Below are 27939 nucleotides of genomic sequence, written 5' to 3' on the forward strand. Positions count from 1 at the left end.
CATAGTCGCCGCCATAGTCTCTTATCGGTGCCAATGAGAGTGCTTGGACCAGTGTCACGATGCATTCCTAGTCCCATAGCTGTTCTTGCGGCCACCCCAACCCAGAAGTACGAATTTGCTCCTATGTCTTCGACTCCCTCCGAGTGCCAAGTGAGAAGTAAGGCCGCCTGAACTACGACATCGCGGTTCCACTCAAATCTCGCGTCAAAGAGCATCTTCGCCCTTCTGAAGAAGGCTGCTTTCAATTCATCTCTGTCAGGCCGCTGCCTGGAAACATGTGCACCCACCATCAACGCAGCCTGCAACACTAATAAACTCGGAGGATTGAGGGGATCCCGTCCTCGATACTGGCTCATGAAGACTTCTTCATCCAGGATAGGGAACCCGGGGTTCACATAACGAAAATAATGTTCCAGTAACTCATCCACGACCGCTGGTGAAGGCAAGGTGAAAGCTTCCTTTGGTATACGGTCGAGCTCATGGCTGACGAACTGCCTCGATATTTGGTTTGCAGGAAAATGATGAACTGCCTCGTTGCGAGCTCGATGGCGGATCAGATAATTAATATTAGAGTACTCTTGCCCAACATAGACAATCCTTTCCGTCGCGTTAGCAATAGTCTAGAGAGATAACCGTGTAATAACCTACCGTACACCTTTCTGCATCACCCTAACGTCGATGTCATCTTGTGAAAGCATCTCCACTAGATGCCGCTTCACATCGCCGCCATCTCCTTGGCCGGAAGAGGCATCTTGGAGTGATGACAGTGTCGCGGCTGCTCGGCCGACTTCACTTTGGTCGTCTTGAACAATGTGGGCAGTTGAAATGGATCGAGGACTAAAAGTCTGGTCTTCATATGCCACATGGATCTCTTCATCTTGGGGCAACTGCTCGCTAGGATTATTACTTCCAGGCATGGGTGTTGGTAGAAGGGGCGGTAAGGTCTCGGGCTTAGGAGGTCCACGCTATGATCCCATGTAAGCGAATTATCAGGTCATCATGGCATGTTTTTTTAGATATGACTTACATTACGTCGGCGTTTTTCATGCGCAACACATTCTGTCCCACTGGACCGGCAGCCGGAGCAGGCGCGCCCGGGAAAAGCATCACATCGGACCTGAAGGAGAAGCGAGTTAGAGCAAAGTAAACCTATTACTATAAGTGATTCGCTTGCCTTTCGTATGTGGCATCGTCGGCTGTCCCCAAATGTTAGCACTCGCATCTACTCGTGGGTGCACCGCACGCCGAATTGTTTCGGCCACTGTTCGGTAACTCACCATGCCGGCCGATGGCTACGCTGCCGCTCCAACGCTTCCATAATAGTCGCAGCACTTGACAATGGCGATCGAAGGCTCGCAATTGGCTCCCGAATACTGCCACCACTCGAAACGCTCTGATACTTCTATGACTTGGCTGTAATCAACCCAAAGGGCAGCAGTGAAGGGATGGAATGTGAGAGCTGGTACCGTGAATGGTCATGTGGATCTTGGGATCGCCAGTTATCGTGTGGCGCCCTTGACCCACCTTGAGATCTCTTTGCGCTGATTACCGGCGATTGGAAAACTCAGTCAAAAGATGAAGACCAATCCGAGGCATCGTGTTTACCCCAGCTTCCAACGCTTTGGGGACGAGAAGAAACGAGGTAGACAATGACTCGCGCTATCTCATTAGCACATCAATGGGCGGGTCCCCCTGTTATCTTTAGCAAATTCGGCGACAAGGACGAATCAGATAAATTTCTGACATATCTCATATCGCCTAGCCTTGATAGCCTCCCATCCGTGTCAACCGGCTATGGGCTCGGTGGTGGTCAACCGTATCTTGATATCCCATGACCCTCGAGAGAGCCAGCAGACCCAAAGACTTATATCAAGGCCAGAATTCACCCCGCAAAACCATGCCACTCTATTCTGGATTATCGTACGATTTTGTTACCAGTGACATTCAAAATGGCCGAAGCGACAGCGCCGCGGACAGATGTTGAGAAGATCACCGCCGCCCCTACAGCGGCCTCTGAGCTGCAGGGCGAGACGTTCCTCAAGGGTGTCCCAGAAGAACAAGGTGATGAGTACGCCAACTCTGGCGGCGAAGCACCCAAGGGCCAGCTTCGTCGATCCTTCAAGACTCGACATGTGCAGATGATTGCACTTGGTGCCAACATCGGCTCTGGTATCTATGTTTCGAGTGGCAAGGTGAGTCGCGCGAAATCATTTTAAAAAAAAATGCAAACGGAATCTAAACTAAACCCAAATCCAGGCCTTACGTTATGGCTCTGCCCCGGGAATGTTGATTGGATATGGGTTGATTTGCACGATGGCGATGTTCATGATGAACTTGCTTTCTGAAGCCCAGTGTCTCTTTCCAACTAGTGGATCCTTTATTGATCACGCTACACGTTTTGTCGACCCTGCTCTGGGTTTTGCCCTGGGCTTCTGCGAGTGGTTTGGTGCTCTCACTGTCGTCGCCGCTGAAGGAGCTATCTTCCCTGTCATCGCTTCATACTGGACCAGTGCTGTACCCGATGCAGCATGGTACACCATTTACCTCGTCATCGTCCTTGGTCAGCATCTTCTGCCAAACAGAGTCTTCGCCGAGTTTGAGTTCTTCACTGGTGCACTGAAGGTCTCTGTAACATTCATTGTTCTCTTCGTCATGTTGATCATTTGCTGCGGCTTCGGCGGAGACGCGATCGACCGAGGCTACAATTATGAGAATCTCTCGGCGTTCCCTAATGGCTTCAAGGGTATTGCTATTGTCTTCCTGCTTGCAGCATGGGCAACTGGTGGTCAAGAGATCATTGGTATTACATCTGGAGAGTCATCCTTCCCGCGCTGGGAGCTTCCCCGCGCTTGCAAGAATCTCTTCATTCGAATTATCCTTATCTACATCTCGGCGTGTGTGTACATCACAGTCCTAGTTCCATACACCGACCCTATGCTTCTGGACAGCTCTAGTCAGATCGCTAGATCTCCGTTCGTGATTGCGATGAAGAAGGTCGGCATCAATGTCTTGCCCGATATTGTCAATGTTGTTCTCTTGGTTGGCTTGACAGGTATCGGCTCGGAGTCGATGTTTATCGCATCGCGTATTCAAACTGCCATGTCTCGTATGGGCATGTTTCCTGCGATCTTCGGAAAGGTGGACTCTCGTGGTAGACCGATTTACTCGAATATCTGCTGCGCACTTATCAGCATTATCATGACATACATCAACACCTCGACGGGCGGCGCTACAGCCTTCACGTGGTTCAGCTCCGTGTCCGCGACGACGACATTCTTCGCTTGGCTGACAATTCCCATCACAAACTGGTGCATGCACCGTGCACTTGAGGCTCAACAGGACCCAGCACTGCAGCTGAAGCATGCATTCCGTGTGCGTTGGTATCCATTTGCGCCGCTGTTCTTGTTCTGCACCACTCTTTTCACCCTGGCTTGCACCATCTACACCTCCGCCAGCCCCATCGACAGTGGCCCGAGTGCCGAGGTGTTCTTCCAAACCATGCTGTGCATGCCACTGTTCTTCACTGCCTTCGCCACATACAAGATCTGGTTCAGGACGAAGATTCAAGATCCTGCCACTGCAGATCTGAGAAGCGGTCGTAGATATTTGACAGAGGAGGAGCTGGATAGGCTTGATGCCTACTATGCCATGCCGTTGTGGAGGAGGTTCTTGACCTATGTCACCTTCTAAGGTGTCCGCGTAGATCGAAGGAAATATGTTTGAATCTGCATTGGCAGCGTCAAAATGTGCTTTCCGCGTTGTGGTAACTAGTAGAGGTAACTACCAACGATGCATAGTAAGGGCAACCTTATAGCATGTCGTCTTGCCCAGCACAATACGAGCTATGAAATAAATTGGCACAGAGGATTCAGAACTGTGACAACAATGCCAATGTGGATTTAATAGTATTGGAAGATTGAGTGACCATTTCACGTGTCTTAAAGTTTGAGTATTAAAGAAATGCTAATCACTTCGTCCCCGTAGATCTGATATGCATGTTTGCTAAACAAGGATACCGCGTACAGATCTCTCCCGTTAATTTGGACGATCACAGCCTGGTACTCCTCCCTGATAAGTTTCAAGACAATGAAAGAGTGTTGATTGCGACCCTCAGAAGCACTCCTTGCGCCTTACACTCAAACTAATTTCTTTTCTGTCCCATCAAATATGGACTTTGTTTACTACAGATATATATTTACGTTGCACATATGCAGCGGGGCAGTTCATCACAGATCATATTCATCATCTTCCGTCATATCATCCTCTCGAATCGATCCTTTTGTGATGGGATCCTTCTGCGCATCCTTGATCTCACGGAGGAACCTCTCGCCACTCTCCTTGTCGTCTGCGAACAAATGGTCGACAACCATGCGCTGCGGGGTCTCGCCTAGCCACTGGAACAGAGAGAAGTCACGGAATTCATCAGCACGGAAGACCTCGAGCATCTCAAGTGGCTCGTCGCCGATGTTCTCGACGAAATGTCCCATATTCCTGGGCACGATGCCAACATCGCCGGGTACGTAGTTGAACGTGCGCGCGTTGCCCTCGGCAGCAAAGACAGTAACCCGAGCGCGGCCTCGGATGAAGAACGACCATTCATCGGCATTCGGGTGCCAGTGCATCTCACGAATGGCCCCGGGCTCAATGATTGCGTGCGCCGCCGCAACTGTCTGGGAAATGGGGAAGTTCTTGGAGTCAGTGATGCGGACTTGTCCTCCAGTGGTGTTGGTGGGCTCTTGAGCAAGCATCTTGTGCGTGAAGTTGTACTTAGATTTCTTCACATTCTTACCCCGCGGCCGCTCGTCATCGATGGAGCCGGGATTGGTTCCCTTGAAAATGTACTTCTCGCCTTTGGGAAGGTGAGCAAAGATCTCTGGATCCAAGTGGAAGTTCTCCGAGATGACGGATCTCGGCGTATGTGCTATCTTGACTTAGTAACGCTTGCAGCGGCAGGTTCGGATGGCAATGGGCGCTCACCAAGCCAATCGGTCAAAATGAACGTAGACTCTTCCGAGAATCTACCATCGTCAAATACGAGCAGAAACTCCGTGCCGTTCTCGCTCAATCCCTGCAGGGAATGCGGCACGCCACTTGGGAAGTACCAGAGATCCCCCTTCTCCAAGTCGTCAATGAAGTTGCCGCCCTCGTAGTCAAGAGCCGTGACGCGAACTTTGCCGTCGAGGACGTAGGCCCATTCGGCTTCCTTGTGCCAGTGCAGCTCGCGGATGACGCCCTCGCCAAGTCGCATGTTGACGCTTGCTAGCTCGATGCTTGTGGGCAGCTCACGCACCGTCGTCTGTCGCGTCCAGCCACCTTCCTGTAGTGGTGCTGTGTTAGCGGTGATGGCGCTGTTTGCAGCCCTGAGTAATCAATTACCTCAATTCGGATATGTGAGTCAGCGAAGCTCCATCGCAAGCTGGGCAGATTGCCATGATCCGTGCTTGGAGGGCGCACGAGGTCAGGGCTCTGACGAGATCGCTCCTTGTTCCAGGGACCCAGCACTGAAGCTCCCAAGCCATTGCGCCAAGGCAAAGGGTCAAGGTCGTCTGCAATTGGGTCGACAGCGTGATCATAGGGATCACGGAAGTTCGGCGTATAGGGGTCTGTCTTCTTTGGCCGAAGGTTGGATGGCAACTCTTTGCCATCAAGCAGGCGCTGGCGCGGGCTGTCTCGGTGAGGAAGTGCCAAGGTGAGCTCGGTGAAGCAGGCGACAAGGACAAGCAGTCTCGCTGCGTTGTTGCGGAGCTGTGTGAAGTACATGGTTGCAATTCCTCTTTAGCTGCAACGGGACTATGAGGAACTGTGAAGGCACAAGAAGGAAACAGAACAGGAAAGGGGAGCACCAGTTGCGGATCAGTGACATGAAGATGTAAGCTCTCGATTTATACCCACACTATCCCAGCATGTCGTGCACACCGAAGCTCAGGGGCACTGGCATGGCCCCATCCAATTGCTATATCTCGCCTTGCCAGGAGCTGCCAGACAGCTTGGCGAAGCTTACCCCGCATGGACCTCACTCGCCGAAGGATGTCCGAATATCTCGGTGTTCGTCTCGTTGTCGTCACAGGAGCCTTGCTGGCCTTTGTCAATGGTGGAAACGAGCCAGTCGAAACGCGCTGAGACCGCCAGGTGTGGTAGGTAGGGCGGGGGTGCGGCAGTTGTGGTTCGCTGGGAAGTCCGGCTCCGGCATAACCAGGTCACTGGCGCTGACCGGTTCTGGATGGCATTGCGTCAAACAGACTGCCCTAGCACCATTACCCCAGGTCAAGGAGAAGACTCGGGGAGCTTAGCGATGCTTCCCGGGCAGCTTATTAGCTGGAGAAGAAGCGGAGAACCTCGACTCCGCATCTTGGAGATCTTGGCGGATCTATATAGGACAGAACCCCTGGTAGGCGTTGTTTCGTGCCTTCTACGCACAGGTCAAGAGAGAATATCAAGGGAAGTGTGCTCTGGTGGGATCGAAAGGGTGGACTGCACTGGACTGGACAGAGCACGCTTCGCCGGAGTGATATTTCTGAGAACCCCTCTCTTCACTTCACCTCAACACTGCAAACTTGAGCAAAGAGCCACGGCTGGCTTTCAATTGAAGCAAAGAGGCTGAATCTGACATCCACACCCACTGAAAGTAATCATGAGCTCAAGTACAGGGTATGGCACTACGCCAAATTCGAGTGGCATAACCAATGGCGGCGAGCGGGGAGGCGACGAGGAGCAGCCGCTGCTACGAAAGCCTCCATCGGGTTCTATTCTCCGCCGCTGGCGAAGGAAGCTCAGAGTCGATATCAAGAGAGATTGGTCCGATCTTGTTTTGCTGTTCTGCTACATCATTACCGGATTGCTCGACAGTTCGTCGATTTCTATTTGGGGCTCCTTCGTGTCAATGCAGACCGGTCAGTGCTCAGTCGCCGGGACTTCCAGTCTTGTGTCCATTGCTCTTCGTGGTAACTGACTTTGATGTAGGAAACACCGTCTACATTGGCCTCGGTCTTGCTGCGCCTCGTGAGTCTACGCGATGGATTAAAAGCGCAACATCGCTTGGATGCTTCTGTGTTGGGTCGTTCTGTTTCAGTCGTTTTCATCGCTATTTTTCGCCCAAGCGTCGCTGGGTGCTGTGTGCCTCATTTGCATTCCAGATGACCTTGATTATCGGCGCTGCCATAATCGTCACTCTGGGCCCAACCGCTGGCAAGGAAGATATTAGCTGGAACGTGCTGGTGCCCATAGCCCTGGTCGCATTCCAGGCGTGCGGGCAAGCTGTGGCTAGTAGAGCACTCAAACACAATGCTCTCACAAGCGTCGTGTTGACAAGCATCTACTGCGACCTCTTTTCTGATGCCAACCTCTTCACGGTACATAACGTAGAGCGCAATCAAAGGACTGGAGCGCCATTGTTACTCCTTTTCGGCGCTTGTATGGGCGGTTTGCTGGCCCACAGCGAAGTCGGTATTGCCGGTGCGCTGTGGATAGCTGCTGTCCTAAAGTTCTTTATCGTTCTGTCGTGGTTCTACTGGCCAGCGGACCCCAGCTCTGAGGAAGACTGATAGTGTAAGCGCTTGCTTCGGAGTTACAATGCGGTGGTGACGGATGCAACAAAAACATGGTGTCTCATTCTCAATTCAAACTGTATACCAACAATAGAAAAATACGATGTGAGCGCATAGACTTTTTGAGTTATTATCTTGGTCTTCGTGGCCATTTTGATCCTTGCATCCCATAACGTGTGTTTACCGTGTCTCTGCTCACCACCTACACCTCTTCCCAAACAAATCCAGGCGCCCTTTTTTATTAGGTGCTCCTGAATCGACCGTTCTCACCTTCATCAATACTATCGCCATGTAGGTCTCCTATGTTCATTGAACGTGCTACAGTAGCTCCTTATAAGGAATCGCCCATCATCAACACATTTCCCCACAACCAGTACAGAACATTTAGCAGGGCGATCAAGCTGCTCCCCGCTGGAGGCGATGTGGGGAGGTCGAGCAGCCAGACTTGCCTTGAGTCAGGTGCTGGACTAAATCCTAGGTCACCTAATACATGACATTCCACCCGCTTCAGCGGTTCTGGGGCGCTGGCGGGGAGTTTTAGGTCGTGCCAAGCCCATGTACAGTACAGGGTAGCACGGGATGACCACAATGTGGGCCGTTAACATCCTGAGAATGCGGGCAGGTATATAAGGGAGCAAAGTAGTGGACACTGCGAACTTTACCAGTGGAGTGGGTGAAAGGCAATGGCACTGGATGCGTCTAGCGCGCGAATGGTGCTCACTCCATCGTCATTGTCTTCAACTAGGACTCCAGCTTCATGAGTACGATGCTCTTATCATGGACGCGTCGGCTTCATCCTTCTCGCCGGCACATTATTTTCCTCAGCGGCGGCGAGTGCTACAGGCATGCACCAACTGCCGCACGCGAAAAACCCGCTGTGATGCGGCGAAACCGAAGTGCAGCCTGTGCTTGACCCAGAACGTCGAGTGCGTGTATAGCGACTCACAGCAGCCACGTATTGAACAGAATACCCGGGTTCTCTTGGAACGCATTCAATTGCTAGAGGATCGCCTTCTATCTTCTCCAGTCTTCAATGGCCAAGCACCATCCGCGTCGCTCATCAGTGAGACGTCCCGCTCGGCGGTTGGTGGCCTGTCCGGCTTAGCCAGCGGTCGAGGACAGGATGAAGCGGTGGACATCAATGTCAATGGACTAGATCTGGACGTACAGATTCCTATATCTCACACGGCCAATGCAAATCACATCTATGAGTGGCCAATTGTCCAGCAGATGTTGTCTGAGAGCTCTGGAGAATCAGCGTTCACAATACCTGATGGGAAATCCGGAGTTTCCTTCGATGCGACAGACATCTTCTTTGAACCATCATCGAAAACACAAGACACATCCGTCCCTGCAGAGTCATGGAGGCTCTTCCAAGACCGGAGCCTACCCGTTCCCGTCGAGTCGGCGGCCACGTACCGCGACCTGATCTGCGCGTACTTCAAGGAGGTGAACATTTTCTTTCCCCTTCTTTCATTGAACAACATCATCGAGATTCTTGAAGCAGTGGCAAGTGCAGAATACGATAACAGCGAGCCTCGTGTTCCAGTATCACCGGCGCAATACTGCCTCTTGATATTGGTTCTGTGTCTAGCCTCGTTGGTGTCCACTGGCCGGACCTTTATCCGTCTTCCGAATACTGAATCACCATCATACAGCTCACCAAGATTTCTTGAAAGTCACGACACTACCGACGGTGCACCTTTCTTGGACGAATTGCTTTGGAAGAAAGCCAGCCTCCTACTAGGAACAATATCATCAGATCCCTCTCTTGAATCTGCTCAGTGTACGATGCTAGCCAGGTAGGTCCTTTGCAAGCAATCTCATATCAGATCAGCCAGCAAGCTAACAAGATATACATAGCCTCTATAAGGGTGCAAGAGGGCATGTAGCTGACACTTTTCATTGGGCTCATGCAACAGCTGTGAAATGCGAGGCACTTGCGAGACGGTGAGTTGGTCATCGATGTTGCCTCTGGTTGGATCCAAAGCAAATACTAAATAAACTCCATCATAGAATCGTCATTGGTCAAGAAGCCGACGAAGAATATTCTGATTCTTTCCGACGGCTATACTGGGTGGCGTTCATTTGGGAGGGAGACTTTGTCTCTGAGATATCTATAACGCTGCCTTCTGGAATTGCAAGATACAAAGATCTGATACCATATCCTGTCTTTGACACGGTGGCCAAGCATCAAGGCCGCGCCAGCTCTTCTGATGCGGGACTCATCAATGGCCAAGCAGACAGAGCGGACGAACTCGTCGGTTTTCAAATCAGTACCAACGCCGCAATACGGCGCTTCCTGAATCGCGTCAACAGCTTCATATACGACACAAAAGAACAGTACAGAGTCACACGAGCCAACCACGCTACGTGGCTTCTCAGAATCACTGAAGACTTGTGGGCACATCACGCGGCTATATATCGCAACCTACCTGATTTCCTATTGACCAGTCTCCCAACGAAACCCCGTGAATGCGGGAGCCCTCTCGAAATAGCATCTCCGACACCGGGCGCTACGAAAGTAAATGAGATGACTAATAATCCTTGGAACGTCGTCAGGCTCAAAGGCCGCTATTACGCGGGTCAATACATTATACACCGGCCGTTCGTCGAATATGTTTTGCTTAATCTGGCGCACTTCGACACTCACCCCTCTAAGGCCGCCGTACTGGAGAGATCTCGTTTGTGTCTAGACGGCTGCCGGGGCTTTATCAAAGTATTTGACGTGGAGCCCATCAACAGCATTACTTGCTTGTTCGCCACCGGCATGGTGTAAGTACTCAACCTGATTACAAAGGTAGTTGCTAACAACATTTATAAGCACATTCACAATGGTCGCTATTCTCATGGTCGCATCAGTTTGTGCACCTTTCCGGGATATGCTTCCAACTGACATCGAGGAGGCGATCTTTTTAGGCATGAGAAACCTGAAGCGATTCGGTGTGAGTGTGAAGGAGTTTGCTTGGCATGTAGATGTACTTGCACGACTAGATGTATCACGAAAAGCTAGACTCAATAGTACAGTAGATTAAAATCGTAATCAATGTATGCTAAAGAGCCATTGTTAATATGTCTCTATCCAAGGGTCTAGCATTCTTTATGATTGAGATGTATCTATATACTATGTATGCTACGAGCCAGCCATCATAGTACTTTAATAAGAGTAACCCAGATTACAGCTTTTGCAACAATCAAGAAGCGACTGCGACTGGTGTCACACTCACATTTTCCCTTGCTTTCTTCTCATCAGGGGCTAGCTCGAAGACGCCTACTCCAGTCGTCGCCTCCTCGGTCGTCGCATGGTCAGCTTCCGACGGGATAACGTTGCCTTGAAGTCGTTTGTCATCTGCTTTCATTGGGGCATAAAGGCCAAGGACCTGGTTAAGCCTCTCTCTTTGGAGGCAGTTTTCGTATTTCCAGCTCGCCGCAAGCTCGTCTAGCTCCTCAAAGCTCTTTCCCTTGAAGTAGTCGGCCCATTCTGGGATCATATATTCTGCGAGTGTGATACCTCGAATACCGCGGAATACATGCATGTGCATCCGCCACTGCCATGGATACTTCTTATTGTAGGGCGGCTGGATATTGTCCTCAAACCATTTGTGGAGCGGCCCGAACAGGCCTTCTTGGAGGTGCGCATCATCATAAGCCCAGCTGTCCACAGCCATCTGTCTCTTCTTGTGCAGCATCGGCCCTAGAAGTTTCATCCATGCAGATTCAGGAGATAAGTAGGTCATGCCCATAACATTGATGTCCTTATAAGCCCAGATACTCCACGCTTTGTAAAGTCAGCCGAATTTCTTCTTTGCAGGTTGAATCAGCTTACCAATTTCTTCTGACGTGTAGATTGCAAGCTGTTTGTCCAACATATCGTATCGTTCGTCATTTTGAACTTTCCAATCTGGATTATATTCCTCCTTTTCGTATATTGGACCAAATTCTCCTGGAATTTTCCACGTGTGAGAATCAGTCAAACTCAGAATTGGGCAATCAATACTCACCATTCCAGACAGGAATATCATGCTTCTTCATAAACTCTACTTTACGATCATACATCTTTCGAATGTATGCATCCTGCTCCTTCAGACCTTGGTATCTACCGATCCTGTTGGGAAATCCAAAACCACAATAGTCGTGGACGGCATATACCGAATTAGGGAACACTTTCTCAAAACCTGAGAAGTCCATGCTGAATCTGTAATGTTTCAAGTATTAGAACACGCAAACATAGGCGGAATCTACAAGGGGCTGGAGGTTAGGCCTTACGTGTTTCCTTCTAGGAATAATATGTGCTCAGAGTCAATCTCTCTGATGGCCGCCTCTATTCTGTCGTAGAATGATAGTAATCGAGTCCATTCTACATCGGCAGGTTCATTCAGAGGATTGTATCCCGCAATCCATGGATTGCCGCGGTAGCGTTTGGCGATGACCTGCCAAAGATTGACAACTCTGTCTTGAAAGTGTTTATGGTCCCAGAATGCGGCATAACCGGTAGGGTTATCGGAGTGCCAATCTTGGTTCTGACCTCCTGGGGCGGCGTGTAGGTCTAGAATAGTGTAAATCTTGTATTTTGTGCACTGCAATACCATCTTTAGTTTTTGGTGTCAGGGCGTCTGTGGCAAGAGCTAACTTACGATTTCGATAACTCGATCGAGGTGCTTGAAGCCCTCTTCCTTAATTACGAATGGGTTCATATCATCTTCGAAATGATGATAGTTGAATGATAGTCGGACACAGTTGAAACCAATTGACGCCAGAAACTCGGCATCTTTCTCGGTAAAGAAATACTCAAGGAACTTATCGAAGAAGAACTCGTACTTTTCTTTGCCCAAAACCTTAAGAAGCGCGTTTCGAATCTGATGTTCTCGTCCTGGAAACCCATTCATGAAGTTTTCCATCAGCATCCAGCCGCCGAGGGCCGTCTTTGATTGCGACTTGTTAGCTTGATGTTCTGCCAGGACATGCAATGACAGAATGGGGTACGTACGCCGCGAAGAAGAACGGCATTGCCCTCGGTGTCGACAATCTTCGTGCCAGAAGTTTTGAGTATACCACCCGACATTATAACTGATGAGTCTAAACAAGTTGGGTTCAGGTGAAGGAGGTTAGATTGAGGGGAGGGGGTGAGCTTCGCAAGACTCTAACATGAAGACCGAATATCGGCAAACATCACACTCATGAGCAAGCTCTAGCTCCTATATACCTCACTTATATCTAGCGCCGTGCGAGCTTGCGAACTATTCTGGGCCCGGATGGGCGGCGTGTAGCTTGAACCAATCATTCCCATCGCCGCATGCGTTTGAATGATAGAGCCCCACACCATGAATATCAATGCTATTTGCCCCCGATCGCCGCGTGACGACTGGAGCATACCAGAGTTCTGTATGGTAGCTCTGCTCTTCTATACGGGGTACGGGGTTGGCGACAAGGGGCCTGCGGAGAATCTGGCTATGACTAAGTCGCGTGATAACATGACATGATTCCGGGGCTGACCTAAGAGCTTCCCCGAAATTATTACACTCAATTTTATCCCCAGGCCACCGATGTTTCCCCCCGACTAGAGACTCTTCCTTAGATTCGTTCAGAGCACGTGGCGAGCGGGATTGTACGCCTTTAGATATTCGGGGCAAGAATTTAGCTGCCCCGAACTTTCTCTTGGGACCTCCACAATGCGCTAGGGGGAGGAATTTAGCTGCCCCGAAGTGCCCTGATTCGTCAGCTCACCGAGACCATGCGAGAAACTGGGGCTTAGTGTTCTCCACCGACGACTTCAAAACAGTCGCTGATTCGTGTGGTCACGCGGCACGTCAAGGTCTTCGACTGTATAACGACCTGCTGAGTGTAGAGTGGAAAGGTGCAAGACGAGGACTGGATACTATCGCGTCTTCGAAAATGGGGCTCCGCGAAACCGACTCCATGGTACACTCCTGAAGATCGGAAAAACACGCAGACTATACAGGGTTGTGTGGAGTTACCCCAGATGCGATCCCTCCCTCTCCACAGGAGGCATACCACCCAAGTAGGCCATTTCTGATCCATTGAGCTAGGTTCGGAGGCCAAGTTCATTGGATTGGTTCGCATAGGGTGAAGGTTTCAATACTTTTGGCCCTCGGTTGACCATGCCCTCCAAGGCTTAACTCCAATTCATATCATGTTTGTCTCCAGCACTTACTCCTCACTTTGAACCCCCCTTCCAGCTATAAGAAGGGGCGATCTGGCCAGAGTTACAGTCAACTACCTCAGTCCACGGTGTTAGTCCAAGTGAACTTGAGATTCTGTTCATATTCGTTACCAATTCAATAATGGACTTTCTTCGCAAACGCCTGCCGGCACCAAGGCAGGATCAACTTGCTCGACAATCACGTCGCCAAGGCGGTGACGGCGTGTCCCCCGCCGATACTTACGAGCCATCGCGTATCGCAAAGCTTGCTCAGGAGGCTCCTGTTTGGTACAAGTCGGCAGCTCGACGACGCCTCTACTTCCTTCTCTTCCCGGCGGCGGTTGTTTCATACGCGACTTCGGGCTACGATGGATCCATGATGAATTCCCTCCAAACTGTTTCATACTGGGACGACTTCTTCGACAACCCCAGAGGTGCTTCTCTTGGACTCATGAGTGCCATCATGTCCCTTGGTAGTATTTGCTCTACACCCATTGCACCCTGGGTTGCTGACCGATTTGGTCGTCGCTGGGGTATAACAATTGGCAGCATCATCATGATTATTGGTGCTATTATGCAGTGCGAAAGCCAGGCCTTTGCCATGTTTGTCGTCAGCAGATTCATTCTTGGATTTGGTCTGTCATTCGCCACCACCTCTTCCCCCAGCCTTGTCAGTGAATTGTCTCATCCCAAAGACCGGGTCACAGTTACAGCTATCTGCAACACTTGGTAGGTGGCTCTGACACGCTCATAACTTTAGCTTCTTTGACTGATTGAAAGAACAACAGTTGGTTCCTTGGTAGCATCGTTGCCGCCTGGATTACATATGGCACGCGAACAATCCCCAGCACCTGGTCTTGGAGGATTCCCTCCCTCCTTCAGATGGCCCCTAGCCTTGTTCAACTCTCAGCGGTCTGGTTTCTACCGGAGTCACCACGATGGCTTATCTCCAAGGATCGGGACAACGAGGCACTGGCGGCATTAGCACGCTATCATGGCGAGGGTGAAGAGACGGAACTAGTCAGACTGGAATACCAGGAGATTCGGGCTGCGATCGACAACGAAAAGTGTAAGTGAAGAAGTCTGGATTACGGATTGAACTGGAGATTAACTCATTCGTCAGTGTCTGGCAACACTACCTGGGCTTCTATGGTCAGGACGAAGGGGAATCGATACCGCATATTCTTGGTTGTCTGTGAGTGATAATGTCTGTGAACTGTTTGATTCTCGATCTAATACTATCCTAGGCATGGGTTTTATGAGTCAATGGTCAGGAAATGGTCTTATCTCATATTGTAAGGCCTTGATAATACCTATCTATGATGACCTCTTTGCTGATTATTTCCCCTTAGACCTGTCTCGTGTGATGGACTCCGTCGGTATCAAGAGCAAGAAGACACAGGCCCTGGTGAATGGGCTACTGAATATCTGGAACTGGCTTCTTGCTTTGACCAGCGCTTTCTTTGTCGAGAGACTTGGTCGTCGGCCTTTGTTCCGAATCTCCACAATAGGCATGATGATTGTCTTCACTGGTTGGACGATCGCTTCCGCCCGCTTCGCTGAGACTTCGGCCAGCTCTGCCGGCATTGCAGTGATGGCATTGATTTTTGTCTACGAGATCTTTTACTGCATCGCTTTCTCGCCGTTGCCAGTGGCATATTCCGTTGAAGTACTCCCCTTCTCCATTCGTGCAAAAGGCATGGCAACGTATGTTTTCTCGACGAAGGCAGCTGTGTTCGTCAACCAATACGTCAACCCCATTGGGCTTCAGGATATTGGTTGGAGGTTCTATATTGTCTATGTCGCCATCTTGGCTGTCGAAAGCTTCATTGCATACGGGTGGTTCCTTGAAACGAAGGGCAAAGCTTTGGAGGAGATTGCAGTCATTTTCGATGGAGAGCAGGCCGATGTCAGGGCTGAGGCTGTCGGTGCGAAAACAGAGATGATGCCAGCGAGTGTGGAAGAAACGGAGCACGCGCACAGAAAAGTGTAAATTGACCTACCTAGATCGACTACAGCACTCTAGCGAGGCTTATAATAGATTACAAGTCCAAACCTAGCACGAGACCTCTCGCCGCTTCAAAATTCACCTTGAGCCATTCTAAATAGCCATAGTCTCTTGTTTTGTCATCCGAGAATCCTGTCATTCCACAAATTCCACCAGGCCCAAATCTCAGAAACCTCTTCCCAGCAAGGTAAGGCTCCCGAGGCTCTTCGGAATAAGCGAAGGCCATAAACAATCTCGCCATCTCCGAGGATGTCGTTCGAGCCGATTCGGGCCAAGCTTTGCGCTCTGAGTTATATAGGTAGACCGCGCATTGACCATGAACTGGGAGCCCATGAGTCGGTCCGTCGTAAGGCGACCGTTCTTCGAAGTGATAGAGGTACGCATTTGACCCGAAGACTTCTGCAATAGCGATGCTGGGGAAGTGGAATATGACGACTGAGACCAAGTAACGCATTGCGTCTCTAAATTGCATCGCAGGCAAATCCTCTAACACAGATAACCCAAACAGGCTACAGAAGGTGGCAGCATCCGAAGCAGATGGAAATGTGACCTGGACTTCCTGGCGGAAGACGGCTTGGGGAACATGGGTTGCCACTTTGTCAAAGATAATCGCATCCATACCAACATCCCCGATTATTATTCGTTTGCAGCGATACTCTGGAGTTGGATCTCCAAGGCGCAGTGAAGTGGGTAGGAACCTCCCGTCTTCGACCGGTCCCCAAAATGTCTTTGGTCCATCCATTTCCAACAACTGCTCCACTGACAATTTCCTCAGTATTTCTAGCCGTTTGTCACTGAACTCTTCCGAAAGCCCGGTTTCTCGGCAAAGTCTTGCCCAATTTCTCTCGAGCATAGATAGTGGCAAAGGATCCATGATTGGGGCAGAGCCGGACATGAGGATTGCACGGTCGAAAAGGGGCTTTCCGGATAGGACCGGATAGGATATGAAGATGGAGGCTTCCGCTTCCAGCGCTCACTCCAAATGCAGTGACGTTAGAAGGGTCACCGCCAAAATCTTGAATATGGCTTTGCACCCATTCAAAAGCATTTCGCTGGTCTAAAAGACCGAAATTGGCAAAATAATTGCATTCCTCAGACTGCAAGGCTGGTGGAGTCTTCGAGTTGTGTTCTAGGCCAAGATCCGATGAAGCTGCAAGTCCGAAGACGCCAAGGCGGTAGTTGATTTGCACAATGATGAAGGGATGTCCCAAGCTTGAGGCGATTGGAAACAGCCCCTGGGGTCGATATCGAGCAGCTGAATTGGATCCATGTTGATATCGTCCGCTGTTTTAGAATTGCACATGTCAGCCTTCGCATCCATAAGAGTCAAATTGCTGGGAAACCAGAATTGGAAAAACATCAAACCACGAGACTATGACGCACCCATGCACCCATACCATGACAGGAAGCAAAGCGGTCGCCTCCTTTGACTCGATCTGTGGTAAGGCTGCCAATGGAACAGTGACATTTAGATTGAGACATTCGAATTCGCTGAAGGCAACATCGGGTTCCTTGAGGCTAACGGGAAGAATGGAGGAGTGAGGTGTCTGAGGGCACTTGGGACCGAACTTTGTTGCATTAAAAAGTACCTGGCAGAGAGCGCCTTGTGCGACTTTGAGTCCAGCGCTCCGAAACAGAAGCGTACGGGACACCTCTAAAACATGCAATGCTGGCATCGTCGTCTCTCTCTGCTAACACACGAGAGCTCAACGAAGGACAATGGTGCTCGATTGTCTTCATCATGCTTGTCATTCGTCTGTTTCTTCTGCAAAGCCTGTCGATCGTAAAGCCGGAAATATACCACGATGTCAGCGTAAGCTTATCGATTCTTGGCACATGCTTGATTGAGTGTTATGACAAAAGACGATACTGCGAATGGTGCGAGGCACCAATTCCCATCTTCCCGAAGCTTAAAGTCCGTTTCTTAAAAGCCGCATCAAAAGTCCGTGGTGAAAACGTCACACTCACTGCTTTCCGACGAAGGCTTTCAAATATGGCACATTTCGCTGGCTTGACCCTATGTCCAGGTGGTTTCCCCAGGAGGAGCCCCTCATTACCCACTGTCTCAGGTCGACCATTTAGTGCTCAGACGCCTCAAAGCAGCTTTACTAGGTGTTTGGTTACTACGCGTCTTCCAAAACAAGGCCGGGGATATGCGCGCGTCGCCAAAGGCACCTCGAACTCTCGTCGTGGACTAAAGCAAGTATGCTAATGATGTGAAGGCACGAACTAGTATACTTACATGTTTCTCTATACGGAAGTTATTTATCTGACCCCGTCATAATTCTCAAATTTATACTGTCGTCCTGGATGTCCTGGTCGTAGAAGACCATCGCCAGGCGTCCCGTATAAGTTCTCCCTAGCAGTGCCACCTCGTGCCGGGTAATCGCCGGTCCCTAGCCAACCTCGCTTCTCCAACTCAGGGATGAGATATTTAATCACGTCCTCCCAAGCCCCCGGTACAACGACATGTCCGATATTGAAGCCATCCACATCCGCGATTGTGATCCACTTCTCTAACTCATCTGCTACTGTTTTGCCAGTTCCGATCTTGAAGTTCCCACTACCGCCAATAAACCGGAACTCCGAAAGAGTTCGGGGCGTCCAACGATCGTAGCCGACTGGCCTTGCTAGAAGCGCCTCACATTGTTGCTGCGTAAAGCCTTCCCAAAGAGGATGGTTTGGATCGGCTGGGAATTCCTCGTCCTGCGAGAACTTGCTCACGTCGATGCCTGAAATGCCACCAAAAAGAGCCAATCCGCCATCTGGAATCGCGTATTGTTTGTAACGTTCATACTTCTCCTGAGCCTCCTCCTCGGTCTCGGCGAGGATCGGAGTGAACTGTACGAAGAACTTAAGATCTTCAGGGCGGCGGCCATGAGATGCCGCCAGCTCACGAGTCTTTTTGATCTTGTTACCTACGAATGTCGGGTTTGGCCCTCCAATGAAAATGCATTCAGCGTGCTTGCTTCCAAATGATGCACCAGCAGATGACATGCCTGCCTGGAAAAGGACGGGCGTACGTTGTGGACTGGGATCAACCTGATGAGCGGACACTGATTTGAAGAAACGACCTTGATGATCAATCTTGCGAACTTTTGAGGGATCTGTGTAAGTATTGGTTTGCACATCACGAACCACAGCATCTTGAGCCCAAGAGCCCTCCCAGAGGCTGGATGATACGATCAGTCAAAGCAGAAAACAGCTGATATGGGAAGGATAAATACTTGTACACAAGGCTGAGGTACTCGTCCGCCATCTCATATCGAAGATCATGCTCCGGTAGCTGCTCTAAGCCCATTGCACGGGCAGCATTATTACTCCACGATGTCACAATATTCTAAGAGTCGGCTATTAGCAAAAGATGCTTTGAAGAACTGTTGGATTCTGTTATATAGCAGTGCACACGAACCCAAGCTATTCGACCATTGGTAATATGATCTAACGTTGAAAATCTCTTTGCCAGAATAAAGGGCGGTTCAAAGGTCGTACATGCCGTGATGCCAAACGCAAGATTCTCAGTGACTGCCGCCATGGCTGAAATGATCTATTTTTGTCAGTGTCCAGACTAAATACAACCATTCGGCATGCAGCATACCACAAAGGGGTCATATAAAGGCCACTGTGTACCAGATCGAATCGCTGGAGCATGGCTACCCTTATAGACATCATGAGAGCCAAAATTATCGGCTGATATATCTCGTTAGCAGTGTTGAGATAAGTCTCGCTTCTTTGTTGTGAATACCTAAGAATAGAGCATTGAACTTTCCACTCTCTAAAAGTTTTGCCAGCTCTATCCAATAGGGAAGCCTGTTCTTCTGGGAGCTTTTGTCTTCGGGATTCTGCCATTGACCCACGCTGAGAACACGTTAGAATCTCTTCTCTGTTCTCTCAATGGTGACTTTGCCAATCAAGGTGCGAAAACATGGCATACTGACCTAATATGGCCAATACCATTCATATCGAACACATTGAGCAGCATGCGTTTTTGCTTCCCATCAGCAGTGTATCCATGCCTACGCTGACCCTCCACCTTATCTTGGAGCACCTCTAACGGCGTCGACTCTTGAGCGGGTGCGTCAGTCACCGGCATCCTGTCTTAATTTTGCCTAGCCTGGACTTGAAGCAAAATGGTGTAGTGTGCCTAGTAAAACATGTATCAAGGGGATATATCTGCAAGGAACTGAAATGAAACTGCTCTTCGATATGACATTTGCTATCGGAGATAAACCATTCGGTAATGCTGTTATGGGATAGTTTCGCATGCTAGTGAGACAGCGTGATGCACTCGAGCCCATGGTGTCTTTGGTGGTAGTGATGGCGTGACGCCCGAAATCGCGCAACTGACAACATCGCCGAATACTCGACATAACAGTCCAATCTCGAGGTTTGATGCTACTTTGTGTGGGCCATCTTTTTTTTTCTTTTTTCTCGAAAGATAACGATCTCATTTTCTGAGAACTGTTGCATAAGAGCGCCCGAGTTGTGTCCCGTGTACAAATCACCGTTGCGGCACGGGCTTGGCAGGAATGAAGAAAGAGCCATTTACGCTCAGTCTTGGACAACGTGTGCTAGCCTTGTTACTTCAAATATTTGGAAAATAGCTATCCCATGTGCAGACGTTCAGAGATTTCACTTAAGTAAACTAGAGCTCAAACTACTGTAGTCTCTTCCTACGATCACAACAACCATCCACTCCCATGCCGCCATGCCCACAGTTGGATTTCCTCACTCAGACGTAGCAGACAATGTATCTTTCTCCTTTCGCTTCCGTTCATCACGTTCAGAATACCACACCACGAAGCAAGTCCAAGCAAAATACGTCCACTGCAGTACCGCCTCCATAGCGTAACCTCTGAAAAACCGCGGTGCTTGAACTGTCGGGAATGCAAGAAGAGGAACCCACACGCCGAATGCCGTGCTGATAGCTAGCATAGAGCTTACAATGAAAGCACGCTCTTCAGCATCCGACGTGCAAGCCAGATTCGCTACGCTATAGTTGATGGGGGATAATGACACCTCGATATAACTAATCGCAGTTGCAAACCTACAGAGTATCTTGTTAGCTTTTTGTTAAGCGCCAAGTCAGGAAAGGTGCTGTTACCATTTGTAGCCAAAAGATGTGTGATCATACATAATCCAGGCAAACTTCGAGATGAAGTGGAGCGCACAGACAAATCCAACAACGTAAACGATGGCTTTGTGACCTCCCTTGTCCGCAATCCACGAAAATGTTAGAATGAAAATGATTCCGAGGCTAGGTCTGATTGCCTAGTTTTAGTTAGCACACTGTGAGAGCATTGGGAAGTTGCAACAAGGCCAAGTCCTTACGGTAAAGTTGTTGACCTGGACGACAGAGTATTGGGAGTTGCTCCTCAGCCAAAGCGTTGGACTACCGGTGATCATGCTTTCATACCCCATAAGCCACGATATGTTCCAAGGTATCAGGACCCAAAAGTGCCAACGGCCAAGGAATCTCTTGACAGAAGTGAGCGATAGAGTTAAACCTTTCGGATTGAGACGTCCTTCTTGAGCCATCCTACTTGATGCTAAGTCGAACTCCTCTTGTGTGAAGAACCATTGCTTGCCGTCCTTCGGGGTTCCCGGAAAGGACACTGCCCCCCAGGCTGCAATTGGGAACGTCATAATTGAAGCAATGATATACACTATTAATCTCTAATTAACGATGCATTTGTTAGGAAAGCCACGAACATGTAATCTACTACACACGTTTGAAGGATAGCACTCACCCTCTCTCATGCCGCTGATATAGGCATTGGCGAGAATGCCTCTATCAATGTACAGGATCTTCAGCTAGTCAGGATAAATTGTAGCAATGCGATTTTCAGCCCATGCTTACCCAGAAGCCAATGAAGGCATATGTTAGAATAAAGAAGTCCAGCTTCAGGATTAGTCGTCGCTCAAGCGGTCCATCGTTTGAATTAAACCAGGCGAAGAAACCTTTCTTTCCGAACTCTCTATTCGGTTGTTCTTTTCCAGGCAGACACTCGGGCCGCACAAGCGAATCACTGGTAGCAACCAGGATGGCGGAATTTTTGTCCGTCATCGTATCAATAACACGAATTATCTTGAGGCTCTGGCACGCTCGAATTGGTATCTTGTGATCATGGGATATAATATCCCATGATCACAAGCATCACTCCACTAATAGAATTGATAGGCCCAAGGCAACGCTAGAGGAGGCACAGTACCTCTTCATATCGAGGTTACAGCAACATACATCGCCAAGTGTATCCGGAAAGTTCAGTCACAGAGTTACGCGTCTCTCGATACGCGCGAAGATGCCACAGAAGAATTTAATGATATTGTTAATGGCTACTTCGATAGCAAGGTAACCGGCGACAAATGCAATAGCTGGTTCAAGCAAGGCAAGGGGAACACACGTGTGCTCATTGCATGGCCCGGATCATTTCATCATCGTGCGGCCGCGTTACGTGATCCTCGCTGGGAGGATTTTGAGTTTGCACGGCGGCCTGGTGCGCAAAAGAATAGGTTTGAATACTTTGGCAACGGATCGACTGAGAGGGATAGAGTGAGAGATGAGAAGGATCTTACTAAATACCTAAAAGAGATTAGCCAGATCGACCTAGAGTTACTCCACGAACCTTGGAATGAGTAGTTAAACAGCAGGATGTTACGATGTCTTCTCGCAATAAAGCATAGGACGTATTATCGAAGACGTGTAGAGATGTGTCAGCCAGTGGAGTTGACGATATCGAGCAAGCAATAGAGTCAGGATAGCTAACAAACACTTGAGTGACCAATGTATGTATCAGCGCCCGTTAATGTGACACATGTTGTCCACGAGAGAGGTGCGAATGGCGGTGCCACGTCGACTTCAACAAAGTCCTTATTGATCATCTATACCTAACTAAACAATCTTCATTTCTTCCTCCGACTCTTCCCGATACTGTGTCAGGGAGCCTCCGAAACTTGCGCCAAAACGATTCTATACCTGTGTTAGAGATGGCTCACGAACACACTGCAGCTTAGGCTAAGCGGTTGCTATCGCTCGGGTACAGACCAAACCGGAATTTACGCGAGCTTGGTCACTGGCGATGGCCATGATCGATGAGAAGAAAATCCTTCGTTCCTCGGTAATCGTTATAGTGTTGCCGTGTGACTCAAATAGCAATGTCTTTCAATGAACTAAGGAGAGCACTAACACCATCAAGACCGTGATCATCATAACACAATTCAGGTATTAGGATGCCCTAAGTGGGCCTACAAGCCGCCTGTCGTAAAATGTAAACTCGTGGGGTTTGGCTTACTGGCTGTCACCGCCTCCGGCACTCGGGGCAGATCCCACCTGAGGGAGCCCAAGCCCGGGGCAGTGGAGGTCACAAGCTTTCTGTCGCGACTTTATTTATACCTATAGAATCTCAAGTTTGGAGTCACTATGAGCTATTAGAGCCTTGAATCATTTGAGTATTCGCACTGAGAGATTCGACTCAAGTATTTGGCGTTCGTACTGCTTTACACCATTCACTTGAAGTCCTCTCCATTCCAGACCGTCATTGGCGAGAAGGGCGGTCATTCGCTAGGTAGCGCTGAAAACGTAAACATGCACGACCCGAAATGCTCTTCCTAAGGATACGCTTGTAGGATGCTCAAGCCACAATGTAACAAGACTTTGTTATTGTAGTACAACCGCGCTTGAGCATTTTCCCCACTAAAATCGGCTCGCACTTTCTTACCGGATTGTGCTCTCTTGCATCCTTTGGCAGTACTTTGCGAGAGACCAGGTCCTATACACAAACGCTGCAGCTCTACCGCTACGCTAATGTGATCATCATGTCCGGACAGCCCTGCCAAGTAATCTCTACTTGAGTGCCACCATCTTAACGTACACTGCAAGCTCCATTATGGATTAGCCTGCTCTTGTTGCTGTCTCTCCACTTGCTCAGAAATTGCAACCTTTTCTTCAAGAGTGTTGGGACCTTCGAGGCTGATCGTTGTGGTCTCATCGCCGAACAGACGTGAGATCTCCTCCAGACTAAGCCCCTTCGACTCAGGGAAGTAGAAGAAGAGGGGAACAATAAAGCAAAACAGTAAGATGAGGAAGACGAGGTAGAACTTCCATCCAATGGAGGCGAAGGCCGTAGGTGCCACTTGTAGATAGATGATCAGCGACGCAAAGTAAGACACGATGGACCATGCCATTCCCTTGGATCGAATATGGTTCGGGAAGATCTCTGAGGTGTAGACACTGCCCATACAATTAGAATCGGCCTCAGGATAGAGAGGGATACGTGGTGTAGGGGTGCAAAGCTTACTACGTTGTCACGTCAATATTGAAAGCGAAGAACGCGATGTGAGAGAACAAAAAGAACACGCTCGCGATTGCGGTAGGACGAGACCCTGTTCTCTCGAACATACTGAGCGCAACGCATTCTCCTATCAAAGACAGCAAATCACCGATCCAGCCAATCTTCAATGCTTTCACACGACCCACGTGGTCGACAGTAAGGGCATTGAAAAAGTTTCCACACAGAGCGATCGTTGCGTATACGCCACCCAGGAGAAGTTGTTTCGTGGTGTCGAATCCTAGCCTGCTGTACAGCTCGGGACCATAATCTAGTCAAAGGGTTAGAAGCTCGCTCTGAATGTCTGGTATTGTAAATGGCTCCTTACTTGCGATGACTGTGGTACCAGTCGTTTGTGCCCCAAACAACACAATAAAGCCGATGATCATTCGCTTACGGTACGAAGGTTTGGCGAACAGTTGAGTCCACGAGACAGCATTCTGGCGGTCGATCTCGAATTGTTGTCTGATTTGTTGAAATTCTCTGAAAGCAAATGTATCATCTGGGTCACTGGGATCGTGATGAAGCTTCCTAACGATGGCGAGTGCCTCCTCTGATCGGTCGCGCGAAATGACTTGAAGATTCTCGATTAGAGTTATGTGACCAAGAATGAGGATAAATCCTTACGCCATCGAGGTGATTCTGGCAAGAACATGATGCCCAGAGTGCAAAACAGCGGTGGAACAGCTTGAATAGCTAATGGTAGTCTCCACTCTGCGCCGTGTAGAGACGTGACAAAGTAGAATCCGAATCCAATCCAACTAAATGAACATTGTGAGTAGACCAGAACCATGAAATTGCGAACTGTCAATCTACCTGGCTGAGAAGTATCCTATCGTGACGCAGATGCCATGGAATCCCACCATTAAACCCCGGGAGTGTGGTGCAGAGACTTCACTCTGATACTGTGGAACAAGTGACAGTAGCATACCTATCAATGACTTAATGCTGATGACTTTCTCAAGGTGAGAGTAGCCATGATCTTACCGACTCCAAGACCATTGACGAAGCGAAACACCAAGAACATGGCCATAGCGACTGAACCTGCTTGTAGAGCGCCTCCAACGGTGGCTAGTAGAGAGCCGATAAAGATAGCTTTCTTGCATCCAAGGCGTTCGGAGGACCAAGATGAGAACAGAGCTCCTAAGACTATTCACTGTAATCAGCTATGATGTCACAAATACGCCTTGTCACGATTTGGCCACGTACGTCCACCTCCTGTATAAATTCCACTAGTTGCACCAGAGATCGCGTCCGAGTTTTCGAGCTTGTCAATGTTGAAGTAAGAGATGAATGTTGGCTGTGCCAATGTTGTGCCAATAATGACATTGGAGTATCCGAATGTAAGAGACCCCAATGCCACGAAGGCAACAATCATATAGCTGTAAGTAGTTCGTCGGTGTGCCGCCATTTTGGTCTATGCGTAAAAGTACAAACCCTATCTTGGGCAAACACTCCTCCCTTGCAGGCACCGCAAGTCTGAGGCACATGGCAAGCCTTTATGCTTTCTCCAACTTCCCCCACGGGGCATGAGGAGACGGCATGCTGACATCCGAGATGGATGAAGCTAGTTATTCCCGAGTTAAAGTCTACGCCGATCAATACTCTAGTCGAGTTGGGGCTCCGCGATGTCGCTCCGCAATGGTCCGAACAAGGATAAAGCTTTTAGTACAAGACTCCCTGCCAGGGCCAAATATATTTACTCCGAGTCGCGATTCTCTAATCATTGTTCGTCTCAAAATCAGAGCAGGCCATGTCTTGGCGTCATAACTTGCCTTCCGCACTCGGAGTGCTTCTACTTGCTCTCGCGTCAGCCTGGCTCCACCGCGATCTTCGGGCGTTTGCCGAGAAGCTCGTAGGCCATGTGAACATTGACCCGACTAAGCTCGACCAATGGGAGAATAGCACTGCACTTAACAACGGTGAATGCACCGTGATCAGTGCTGCCAACGCGTGTGAGGATGTCAAGATTCATTTTGCTTCGAGCACAGCATTTGTAGCTTGTGGCGATCCCATGGGACGGGCGCGGTGGTATCCCCCTGCCTGCGTTCGAGATGTCGCCGCGCGCCCTGAGGTGACATTCCGCGAACATCTTTTCAAACATGACATCAAAACTGGTCGTACAGTGGAGCTAAATATCAAAGGCCTCGATGGAGACTTTGTGACACACGGCATCGACCTTTTCCAGTCTCCGTCTGACCCGTCAAAGGTTAGTTCAATCAGCCTAAAAGTTCGATCCAAGGACCTAACATGTTGACGAGAATACATAGATCCATATATTTGCTGTCAGACATGCTCGAGATGGTGACTCTATTAGTATCTTTTCTCACAAGCTTGGATCGGATGTGGTGGAGCTGGTCCGGGACGTTAAACATCCTGGGATCAAGACGGCAAACGGCGTTGCAGCGGTTGGCGAGTTGTGAGTCTGTACATGCCTTTCATATTGATACAGAGAGTGCTTACGTGAGCAGCGAGTTCTACCTGACCAATGATCACTATTTTGTGAAAGGTCCTCTTCGCGATCTTGAGGAGAAATTCGGACCTTGGACGTGGGCAACGCATGTCCAATACTGTGAAGCGTCGCATACGGCAAGCTCTCATACGCCCACCAGAGAAAGATTGCAATATTTACTAATGTAAATTGGCAGGACGTTCATTGTCGACAGGTAACCAAGACATATCCCGGAGCCAACGGCCTCGCAGTCTGGGAGGATCGCATGTTTGTGGGCGACTCCAAGAACGGAACCATCACCATTTATCGACTCCGGTCGGATAGGGGAACGGATATTATCGATCAAGTTGTAAGTGTCTCGACGACAGGCTGCAGTTGTTACAGTTAGTCAGTGGCTAACAATAGACTTACATTTAGGAGCTGGGTGCTGCCGCGGACAATATAAATGTAGACCCGACCACTGGAGATCTGATAGTCTCGAGTATGAGAAGCCCCGGATCATTACTATAGTGCAAAGGCTAATCAGATATATTAGTATTCCCAACTCTCGAAGATCTGCCGAGCTATTTGGCCAATGTTCAAATGCTGGGCAAGGAGCTACTTGCACCTGCCGCGGCTCTGCGGCTTACAAAAGCAAAAGGTTACAAGCCAGAGTTGATTTATTTCGATGATGGAAGCGTGGTAAGCGATATGACAGCAATGGCTCTTGACCCATACAATGGTGTTTTGATAGGAGCTGCTGTTCTTCAGTACGGTGGATTTGCTGTCTGCAAAATCGGCAAAACAAGAGTTTAAATTCCCAGTCAAAGACATCTAATTAAGCTAACTTTAAAGCCGCTGTCATCGTTAGCCATTAGAATAGAAAGATCATTCAGATAACATATTTAAGTACACATTGACTGGCTTTGATAGAGTTACTTACAGTGTTTACTTTGTAGGCTCTATGCTGTCGGTGATAGTTGTTGAGGCAAGATGGGTTCCAGCAAGACATTAATTACCCCGCCCCCACCTGTTCATTCGATAACCAAGCCAATGTCTGGAGGCTGTCTACCTTGTCTACCAAGGTACCTACGTAGGCAATACCGTAAGGCAGCCGACTTTGACAGTAAGCACGACAATTTGAGGCAAGGAATCTACTGAAGAGCCAACAAGAATATTTGATGTGGCATCTACAACTTACGGTTCAAAAGCGAGCAAATTCTTGGCAGAAATGAACGAAGAAGCCCCTCCATCCTCCGCAGTCTCACCGCCTAAGTTATACCACTATCTTAGGGTTACACACCGGGAGATTCGACTCTCCCCGTCCAACAACCCTGAAGTACTAGTGCATTGTAGTGTCGAACACATCTCTCTGGATGATCCAGGTCGGCCCGCTTACCATGCATTATCTTACGTTTGGGGTAATTCCTCAACGACGAGGACCATCGAAGTTGACAACGCTCACATTC

The 27939-nt window shown here is 49.3% G+C and overlaps 5 protein-coding genes across 5 annotated transcripts; 2 read left to right on the forward strand and 3 right to left on the reverse strand.

Annotated features, from left to right (window-relative positions):
* Positions 1-1949: 1949 nt before the first annotated feature.
* Positions 1950-3690, forward strand: UCRPA7_8779 (putative aat family amino acid transporter protein; the record flags this gene model as incomplete). The annotated part of the gene is made up of 2 exons (XM_007921289.1): positions 1950-2192; positions 2257-3690. 2 exons carry the CDS (start codon positions 1950-1952, stop codon positions 3688-3690), a joined length of 1677 nt encoding a protein of 558 aa, XP_007919480.1.
* A 536-nt stretch (positions 3691-4226) lies between these two features.
* On the reverse strand, positions 4227-5760 carry UCRPA7_8780 (putative oxalate decarboxylase oxdc protein; the record flags this gene model as incomplete). Its single annotated transcript, XM_007921290.1, has 3 exons — positions 4227-4921; positions 4978-5317; positions 5377-5760. 3 exons carry the CDS (start codon positions 5758-5760, stop codon positions 4227-4229), a joined length of 1419 nt encoding a protein of 472 aa, XP_007919481.1.
* Positions 5761-10236: 4476 nt separating this feature from the next.
* On the reverse strand, positions 10237-12606 carry UCRPA7_8781 (putative endoglucanase c protein; the record flags this gene model as incomplete). The annotated part of the gene is made up of 7 exons (XM_007921291.1): positions 10237-10332; positions 10772-11238; positions 11371-11487; positions 11546-11739; positions 11811-12121; positions 12179-12466; positions 12532-12606. 7 exons carry the CDS (start codon positions 12604-12606, stop codon positions 10237-10239), a joined length of 1548 nt encoding a protein of 515 aa, XP_007919482.1.
* A 1240-nt stretch (positions 12607-13846) lies between these two features.
* On the forward strand, positions 13847-15697 carry UCRPA7_8782 (putative hexose transporter protein; the record flags this gene model as incomplete). The annotated part of the gene is made up of 5 exons (XM_007921292.1): positions 13847-14433; positions 14493-14773; positions 14828-14899; positions 14952-14999; positions 15057-15697. The coding sequence occupies 5 exons, from the start codon at positions 13847-13849 to the stop codon at positions 15695-15697; spliced, it is 1629 nt and encodes a 542-aa protein (XP_007919483.1).
* Positions 15698-23596: 7899 nt separating this feature from the next.
* On the reverse strand, positions 23597-24428 carry UCRPA7_8783 (putative sugar transporter family protein; the record flags this gene model as incomplete). Its single annotated transcript, XM_007921293.1, has 3 exons — positions 23597-23942; positions 24010-24310; positions 24368-24428. The coding sequence occupies 3 exons, from the start codon at positions 24426-24428 to the stop codon at positions 23597-23599; spliced, it is 708 nt and encodes a 235-aa protein (XP_007919484.1).
* Positions 24429-27939: the final 3511 nt, after the last annotated feature.

This window comes from Phaeoacremonium minimum, assembly GCF_000392275.1.
Source record: "Phaeoacremonium minimum UCRPA7 unplaced genomic scaffold PA7_03_scaffold_610, whole genome shotgun sequence".
Taxonomy (NCBI): domain Eukaryota; kingdom Fungi; phylum Ascomycota; class Sordariomycetes; order Togniniales; family Togniniaceae; genus Phaeoacremonium; species Phaeoacremonium minimum.